This window comes from Meleagris gallopavo, chromosome 13 (genome assembly GCF_905368555.1).
Source record: "Meleagris gallopavo chromosome 13, MGAL_WU_HG_1.1, whole genome shotgun sequence".
Classification (NCBI taxonomy): Eukaryota; Metazoa; Chordata; class Aves; order Galliformes; family Phasianidae; genus Meleagris; species Meleagris gallopavo.
Window position 1 is genome coordinate 6,210,494 of NC_139416.1, and position 9,507 is coordinate 6,220,000.

Consider the following 9,507-nt stretch of genomic DNA (forward strand, 5'->3'; position numbering starts at 1 on the left):
TGGCCAAAAGGTTGGAATGGAGCTCTGCAGAAATGGAAGCACCGCTCTCATGCTGCTTACCAGCACGGTAGTAGACATGTGTTTGTCCTAGCAGTAACAGCAGCTTATCTGAGAGGTCTTGGCAAGGCTCTCTTTGTCCTAGTTTGCCACTGCCCCAGTTTTCAAAGCACTTCTCCAAACTGCTGTTCATGCCATCAGAATGAGTTCTGACCTGATTCTGCATGAGCTGAATATCCTGTGGAAAGTGCTGCCTGTCCTTGTCCTGCTGTCACCAGGTTCCCTGCTCACCGCACACAATCTGACCCCTAAATGAATTTTATGAATGAACCTAATGGATTGTAATTGATGACTTAATCTTCACTTGAACATACAATTCAGAAACATGAAAATGAGCACAATAAAGCATTAAGTCAGATCACATCAGTCTGGCCCGTTCATGGAGAAAAGTCTGTCCCTTCTTAATTTGGATTTCTGCGCTCTCTGAGTTTCTCCAAGCACCAGCCCATCTGTATTATGATGCTCAGCCCTGGCGTGAGCTGAGGGAAGGAGTCTGAGCTGTGGCTGAGTGCACAGCCTGAGGGGATCGCAGAGCAGCCTGGGAGCAGGTGCCTGCTGCCACTGGGAGCTGCCCGATCAGACGGCAGGGAGGAAACCAGCCATCTTGGAAATGCCACACATGTACTTCATCCCACCACAAAGACTCTTCTGCTGGCCACGTTTCCACAGGGTGCACAGAGTATGGGAAGAGCCCTGTTAGTGCTAGCAGTATCAGAAGAACATCGTCATTTATAATCGAGCAAAAGATTTCCCTTGCCTGTATCACAGAGACCATGAAGGGCAGTGCTTTTCACCTCTCCAGGCCGGCTTCCTGAGTGCTGTGAAGGGAGAGGAGCAGGAGGCCAGGGTGGCTCTGGTGCTCAGAGCACTGCCACTGCCTGCCCCAAGCCGTAAGCTCCATGCCAACATGTGCAGGCAGAGCTCTGAACTGCTCTGCACTGTCTCCTCGTTTTGTACAGTTGTGTTGAAATCATGATAAGTGTTGACATCAAGTAGCAAGAAGTGCAGAATGTAATGGTGTGACTGTAAGGCCAGTGGGGGTCATACAAAGCCTGTGCTGTGGCTAAGATAATATTGAGAAAGATTATTGAGAATTACCCTAAGTATTACCATTTATTATAATTAATTTTATAAGTAATTATTATAGGTAATAATTATTCTATTAGGATTGTTTTCCTAAGGGCTTTGTCTTTCCTTATATTTGAAAACTGTACATGTCGTAGCTGAACCTCTAATTTTACAGCCTTCTCTGTATGACATCGCATCCATGATGTGTGCATATAACCCTGCGTACAGTTTTGTTCTTAGAGCAGGCCTCTGTGAAGTGCTCTGCAGGTATCAATGCAGCAAGGGTGGTACAGGACCCTCTAGGTAGCAGAGTAAGCACGTGCAGCAAGCTATTAGTGTCATTCTGTTAATTCATTGATAACTTTGCTGGTATCATCCCCTAATCTTGCTTAAAAAAGACAGAACGTGTATTTGAACATTTCTGAAGAGCAAGTGGCTAAGCAAAATACACATACAATCCTAACATTTCTGTAGAAATAGGGTGAGTTATTATTGATTCACAGAGCACGACAAAACATCACTGCATGAATTAGCAAACAGCTGTTTCTAATTTGAGTTTAGAACTGTACACAGAGGAACTTGTTTTAGTGTTCACTCCTTTCATTTATAATGAATTTTAATCACCGCTACAGGTGAGAAAAATGTAGAAACAAGCTTGTATCTTGTGGAAGAAACAAAGGAGAGACAGATGCTAACAGATTTACAGTCTGTGATAAAAGGAATGTTTTGGTACACTTTACATGTAATTAGAGTGCAGCTGTTTTCAGTCCCAAGTCCATGATGCACAGCAGAATATAGTATCTGCTGCTTTTCCAAAGGGAGTAAAGAAAAACAGTGATTCAACCCTGAAAGCATTTAGTTTATTCCTAGATCTAACATAAAACTTGCTCCTCCGCCCCTTATTATGCTATTTATTAAAGTGTGAAATAACTTATTTAATGATATATTAATTTTTGTTACCTCTAAAATACAGCCTGTTTGATGTAAGAAAAATAACGTTATAAATAACTTTTTGATTTTTATCATTGTATGGAATGATGTATCACCCTACTGATGGTCGTTATTGAGCCTTAATAGCTTTGTTGTGAGAGATAGGGCTCAGGCACGTTATGCTGCCTTAACAAGTTCCTGTGCATCAGCCAGGCTTCAACAGACATTTTTGTGTGTACTTTTAACTTTCAGCATAAAAAAGACTAATTAAATGCCTCCTTGATCCCAAAAGAAAGGTTTAAACAAAGGCAGCTAAGTTTAAACTGTCTGCGTAACAGTTTATCTACAGCAGACATCCCAGCAAATGTAATGTGTGAAAGTCTGTGCTACATCTTGTACTGATTTTATATTCTAAGTTACTCAGTTACTGTGATTGTGAGAAGAAAAATTAGATGATATATATTTTCCACTGAGCCAGGCATCTTTTTTTTTTTTAGAAACTTCACTTAAAAATGAATGGCAGAGCAAAGCAGAGAAGTTGGAAGAAGAGTTGATAAGTGTTGGTGATTTAGCCCAACACAAACGCTTACCACGTCAGCGTGCAATTAGGTGTAAGCACCTTTTCCTTAAGTCACTGATAATCACAAGGCACTGCCTGCGGAGCCGCTGCTATTAGCACCTTGGAGTTTTTTATCCCCAGTCAGTTTCTCTATGAACATAAAATGTTAATATAAATCAAACCGGAGTTGTGCCTTGAAATAAGAAAGCTTTCAGGAATGTTTGTGAAGATGCTGATGTTTCTGAAGCTTAAAGTTGCACTGTATTCCTCAACACAGCGTGAGCTTCCCAGGGCCTCCCTGGTGCCTCAGCCAGGGATGTGCTGAGCAGTGCTGAGCACAGTTGTGGGGTTATAAATGAGTGGTGGAAGCCCTTTTCCACTGTTCAGCAAAGTGCATTGCAGTGCACAATGATGCTGGGATTCAGGCACAGCGGAATGATCCTGGCACTGCTCAGGTGGGGGTGATGTCAGCATCAGATGGCTTTCATTGGCCACAGAGCTGTGGTTCATAGTGCCCCACTGCTGTCTGTGACAAAGGACAAAATCAGTCAGTGAAGCCAATGCATCCATAAAAACTGAGTTGGGAATAGTAATGATATTTGATACTATTTACCATGTTACGTTTGTGCAGAAAATGTGCAGGGAAAGAGGAATACACAGTCCAATAAAGGAAAGAAAAGTAAAATCTGTGACAGTGCACTGAAAACACGGAAACTTAAAACATTTGATATGTGAATTGATTTGCATTACTTCACACCGGCACGGCAGTGTAAATGAAGAGTGTATGCTGTGCGAGGTTCTTACCATAATCCATTGTAATGATCTATCCTTGGTGTTAATGCATAGTGGAAGAATTCAAAATTTGCTATAACCACTACTGAAGACTTCGCCATCCTTTCCTCTCAATCTTTGTGTTGTATTCTCATAGATAAGCATCTGTGATAATAATAATTATTGAAAATGATAACATTCCTATCAGGCCCTCTGTCTGAGGATGTCTCGGGGCTTCACAGCTATCCAGAAATAAGCCCTACAATTTGCCCTTGAGCAGCAGATGGCTTTTCCCTACCATGGATGCGATGAACTGAAACACGAGCGGTTTATACACGTCTCATGATGCCAAGCTTGTTTGTGAAAGTAGCTTACTTATTTTGGGTGCCAGAATTCTATCAGCTTCTAATAGTCTAATGCAATTTGAGTGTTTTGAGCATTTTAACTTAGGTGTCATGGAGAGGCTCTGGAAAAACCATGAATCTGAAGTTAAGCAACCATCTTAACAATTGATTTTGGGGTTTTCTTTTTGTTATTGTGTTCTTTTTGTGTACTGGCTCTGTGCTAGATGGACAAACCCAATGGAGTAAGAGCACCTTCCAATCTCACTTCCATGGCTTGTTGTCCTGGATGGGGAGCACTCGCCAGCTTGGGATGGAGGCTCTGCAGTTCTCTTCAGCAGAGCCTGGAGCCCAGCTGCTGCCTGGGTAGGAGCACTTGGTGCTCCCGAGACCCAGACTGAAGTTCTGGCAGGTGGGATGCTTCCAGCCTTGCAGGGAAGGTGGCAGGAAAAGTATTTGCAGGGGCTGGGAAATCGTGGCTGCTTTGTTTAATTTCTATGAGGAAACTAACATTGAAATAATAAATAGATCAGTGTCACTGGAGTGTGCTGAGGAGGCAGTGCAGCTTTCTGCTGGCAGTTTGCAATGTGCTGTGTGTCTCCTTTCTAAAAGCAATTGTATTTTTTAAGGCTTAATTTTATTGTTTTAGCTTCATGTGTATATTTGTGAACGTGGCTCATGTTATCTGGAAGATAAACAGAGAATGAAGTATGATTTATGCTACAGTTTGGCCAAATTGCTCTTATTAGAAGGAAAATACACTCACTGAATGCATTGAGGCTGGAATTAGCTCCACAGTGATGATGATAAATGCCTGCAGTCCCATAAACGTGCTGAACATTACATTGCTAAATTACTGTACCACTGGAGATTGATTATCAACTTTAGCCCCGTAAGCTCTGTGACACACACATCCTGAACATCACTGACATCCTGAAGCTTCCTTCATGCCTCCTTTTTTTTTCCCCTAATTAAACTTTTTATTGAATTTTCTTCCCCTTTTAATACTTGTTTTGATTCTCTTATGCGCTAATGACAAAAGCCTCACACCAGCCATGTGATTCTTTATTTTAGAACAGTCCCACTTTGCAGGATTAGCCATTTTTAATGACTTTAATCTCCTTTTTGAAAGTGATTTTTCTCATTCTGCTACATTCCTTTGATTGCATTAATGTAAAATTATTATTCTAACCACCATAGCCAGACATGTCACACCACATCTAAAATAAATCTTGCCTATAAAATATTACTCTGGTAAAATACCTTAGAATTTCCTTCTCAGTTCATTATAGGTTGTTTTTTTTTTTTTTTTTTTTTTTAAACTTGAAATGGCAAGTTGAAATTAACAGGGCTATTTTTCATTCCATAAAGAGATTAATGATAATGAGTGTTTCCTAATATCTTTAGTTCTGGGCATTTAGTCATTCAGCACCTTGTTTGGGAGAAAGTCAAGGTAGGCTGTCCCTGGAACTCAAACCTTCTGGTTCCTTCTGAATTGTCAAAGAACGAGGAAACACAAGTGAAAGGATCCAGAAGTTAAGCACGGCAGTCAGTGGAAGACACAGATGAAACTGGCAAAAGGACACAACCCTCGTTTCCAGCTACGTCTACGCGAATGCTTCCCTTTCCAGTTCAAACTCTTTTCAGTCTGAGGAACGGTCGTTATTTTGAGCCCAAGTTACATTAGCACAACAGCCAGAACCCCCCGGCTCTGCCAGATTTGTGCTCTCGAGGGCCCAAGTGTTTGCGGGGCAGCAGGCAGGGCGCGGGCGCTGCGTGCGGAGGTGGCTCGGCTCGCTTCAGAGGAAAGGCGGCCGGGCGCGGAGCAGCGCCTGGAGCCGTCCGCTCGATGGGCCTCGGCAGCCGCAGCCTGAGCTGAGCCGCGGTGCCACGCTCCCCAAGGCCGCTCCGAGCTCTGAGGTCCGGCAGGAGATGCGAAGGGCAGACGAACGCGGTGCGCGTATCTGCGCGCTCGTTTCTGCCGGCGGCATTTCCGCAGCATTCACACGGCAGGCACGGCGCCCCCAACCCCGGCGGCTTTCCCGCTGCCGGCCGGCACGCAACACGTGCTGCCCTACTTCGGGCCCGGCGTCCCCCCCTCGCGCTCCCTTTTGTCTCGCGGCCCCCGAGGAGCCCGGCTGGCGCGAGCGGGGAATCGCCCGGCCCCGAGCCACCCGCTCCCCCCCGGGGCCCCTCGTCCCGACGCCGCCGGCCGCCCGCCTCCTTCCCGCCGCCGCTCGCGGCCGCAGGTCCGTAGGGACGGGCCCCGGGAGCGCGGGCGGCCGGGAAGGGGCCGGGGGCGGCGGCGGTCGCCGCGGGGGCAGAGCGCGGGGCGGCGGAGCGCCGCGGAGGTGGCGGCGGGGCGGGCCGAGGCGCTGCGGCCGCCGCAGGGAGAGGCCGGCGGGCGGGTGGAGGAGAGCCGCGCAAACTTTGTGTGGAGACCGCGCTCGCGGCCGGGCCTGCGGGTCCGAGCGAGCGCCGAGCGGAGCGGGCCGGGCCAAGGGCTGCGCGGGAAAGGCTGAGGGCGGCGGGGCGTCTTACGCGGGGCGGGAGCGCGGCCGGGCACCGAGCGGCGTCCCTGCGGAGCTGGCTCGGATTTTGAGTTCTGGGCGTGTTGTGTCAGAGCTTTCCCTCACGTGGATTCTGCTCTCGCTCCGTTCCTGGGTCAGTTCTCTGTCAGACCTGCGGCGTTTCTGCTCCGCTCGACATCTCCACGTTCTTCGGAATTAGAATATTCAAACTCACTCTCTTGTTTCTTGCTAGCAGTTCTGTTTACGAAAGCTGCCAAAACGTCATGTATTTTTTTTATTTTAATTGCGTGCTTTGCTGCTGGAGGTGGCACCTAGGTGTTTCTAATATCAAACGATGAACGATTTTCCAAAGCCTCGCTTTGAGCAAAGTCAGGAATCGCTAGCGCAGAGGCTGAGCCTTGTGCTGAGGCTGGTTGTCTCGTGATGTCTCGTGGTTCAAAGCTATGCTAACTAACGCGTTCCCTCCGAGCAGCCTCTGCTGGGCCGCCCCGCCCTGCGCCTCGCGCCTCACGCCTCACTGCCTGCTGGGCTCCGCGCTGCCTCCTGTTCTGTGCCAGTTGTGAGGCAGAAGTGAAGGATGTTGGTTAATGGAGACATCAGTTAAAGTCACCTTGAGGTAGCGTTGAAAAAGGCCCTTAGAATCGCAGGTGATCGCTTAGCACTGGAGCTTCCCGAGATGCTCGTGTTGCTTCGTTGCACATTGTGTTTTGTTTTCTTTATTCAGTGTTTATTGCTTTACGGTACGGTGAGTGGCTGTTAAACCTGTTAAGAAAAAAATGATTTTTATTAATAATTCATGTTGGCGTATTTGTGAATTACGTTTACAAATATATTTTTATTTCTCAAACCTCCTTTGAAATTCGAGAGATAACTCTTTTTATTTTTTGAGCTGATTTTTTTTTATGCTGTAGTAGCAGAAGCCCGTAGTGTTGTTGAGAGCTTTGTCCTTATTTCACAGATGCACTGGGAATTGTTTTTAATCTCCTTTCTGCTTTCCCATTACAGATGGTGATGACGACCCACAACTCTCCTGGGTGGCTTCATCTCCCTCCAGCAAAGATGTTGCATCACCCACTCAGATGATAGGAGATGGGTGTGATCTCGGCATCGGGGAGGAGGAAGGGGGGACTGGCCTGCCGTATCCCTGTCAGTTTTGTGATAAGTCCTTCATTCGCTTGAGCTACCTTAAGAGACACGAGCAGATCCACAGTGACAAACTACCTTTCAAATGTACCTACTGTAGCCGGCTTTTTAAACACAAGAGGAGTAGGGACCGTCACATAAAGCTTCATACGGGGGACAAAAAGTATCACTGCCACGAGTGCGAGGCCGCATTCTCTCGCAGCGATCACCTCAAAATTCATCTGAAAACCCACAGCTCCAGCAAACCATTCAAGTGTACTGTGTGTAAACGTGGGTTTTCATCTACCAGCTCATTGCAGAGTCACATGCAAGCTCATAAAAAGAACAAGGAACATATGGCAAAGTCTGAGAAAGAGGTGAAGAAGGATGATTTTATGTGTGATTACTGTGAAGAGACATTCAGTCAGACTGAAGAATTGGAGAAGCACGTAATGACACGCCACCCACAGCTTTCTGAGAAGGCAGATTTGCAGTGTATTCATTGCCCTGAAGTATTTTCAGATGAAAACTTATTGCTCTCACACATTCATCAAGCCCATGCCAACAAAAAACACAAGTGCCCTATGTGCCCAGAGCAGTTTTCTTCAGTGGAGGAAGTCTATTGCCACTTGGACAGCCACAGACAACCTGACTCCAGCAATCACAGCATCAGCCCTGACCCAGTCCTGGGGAGTGTGGCATCCATGAGCAGTGCGACTCCCGACTCCAGCGCATCGGTGGAGAGAGGTTCCACCCCAGATTCGACCTTAAAGCCTTTGAGAGGGCAAAAGAAAATCAGGTCTGTGGACAGAGAGGACGGCCAAAATTGGTCTAAAGTTACTTACAGCTGCCCATACTGCTCAAAGCGCGACTTCAACAGTCTTGCTGTGCTTGAGATCCACCTGAAGACCATCCATGCAGACAAACCTCAGCAAAGCCACACATGCCAGATCTGCCTTGATTCCATGCCTACGCTGTACAACTTGAATGAACACGTGAGAAAGGTGCACAAAAACCATGCTTATCCAATGATGCAGTTTAGCAACATTTCTGCCTTTCACTGTAACTACTGCCCTGAGATGTTTGCAGATATCAATAGCTTACAGGAACACATCCGTATTACTCACTGTGGCCCAAATGCTACTCCTCAAGATGGTAACAATGCTTTCTTCTGTAACCAGTGCTCAATGGGCTTTCTGACTGAAGCAACTTTGACTGAGCATATTCAGCAGACTCACTGCAATGTAGGAAATTCAAAACTGGATTCCCCTGTCATTCAGCCAACACAGTCTTTTATGGAAGTTTATTCATGCCCTTATTGCACAAACTCCCCCATTTTTGGCTCCATCCTGAAGCTTACAAAGCATATTAAAGAAAACCACAAGAACATTCCTCTGGCACACAATAAGAAGTCAAAAGCAGAGCAGAGTCCAGTTTCTTCTGATGTTGAAGTCTCTTCCCCTAAAAGGCAACGGCTTTCTGCTAGTGTAAACTCGGTGTCTAATGGTGAATATCCATGTAATCAGTGCGATCTAAAGTTCTCAAATTTTGAGAGTTTTCAAACTCATTTAAAGTTGCACTTGGAGTTGCTGTTGAGGAAACAGTCTTGCCCTCAGTGTAAAGAAGACTTTGATTCCCAGGAGTCTCTCCTGCAACATCTCACCGTACATTACATGACAACTTCAACTCATTATGTATGTGAGAGCTGCGACAAACAGTTTTCTTCAGTGGATGATTTGCAGAAGCATTTGTTGGACATGCATACTTTTGTGTTGTATCACTGCACCCTTTGCCAAGAAGTTTTTGATTCCAAGGTATCTATCCAAGTGCATCTGGCAGTCAAGCACAGCAATGAAAAGAAGATGTATCGTTGCACAGCCTGTAACTGGGATTTTAGGAAGGAGGTGGATCTCCAAATCCACGTGAAGCACAGTCACTTGGGGAATCCATCAAAGTCTCACAAGTGCATCTTTTGTGGTGAGACTTTTAGCACAGAGGTAGAACTGCAGTGCCACATCACAACTCACAGCAAAAAATACAACTGCAAGTTTTGTAGCAAAGCTTTTCATGCCATCATCTTGCTTGAAAAACACTTGCGGGAAAAACACTGCGTTTTTGATGCTAGCAC

At 46.1% G+C, this 9,507-nt stretch overlaps 1 protein-coding gene across 8 annotated transcripts in view; it reads left to right on the forward strand.

Annotated features, from left to right (window-relative positions):
- Positions 1–9,507, forward strand: part of ZNF423 (zinc finger protein 423) — a 233,298-nt gene that overhangs the window by 137,394 nt on the left and 86,397 nt on the right. For 6 of the 8 annotated variants that reach the window (XM_085234556.1, XM_085234557.1, XM_085234555.1 and 3 more), the window contains one exon: positions 7,263–9,507. This exon is cut by the window's right edge and continues 979 nt beyond it. In XM_085234556.1, coding sequence (XP_085090682.1) covers positions 7,263–9,507 — 2,245 coding nt within the window. Of the gene's footprint in view, positions 1–5,844; positions 5,976–6,250; positions 6,391–7,262 lie in introns of those variants that run through there. The other 2 variants (XM_085234560.1, XM_085234559.1) reach the window with 2 other exon arrangements.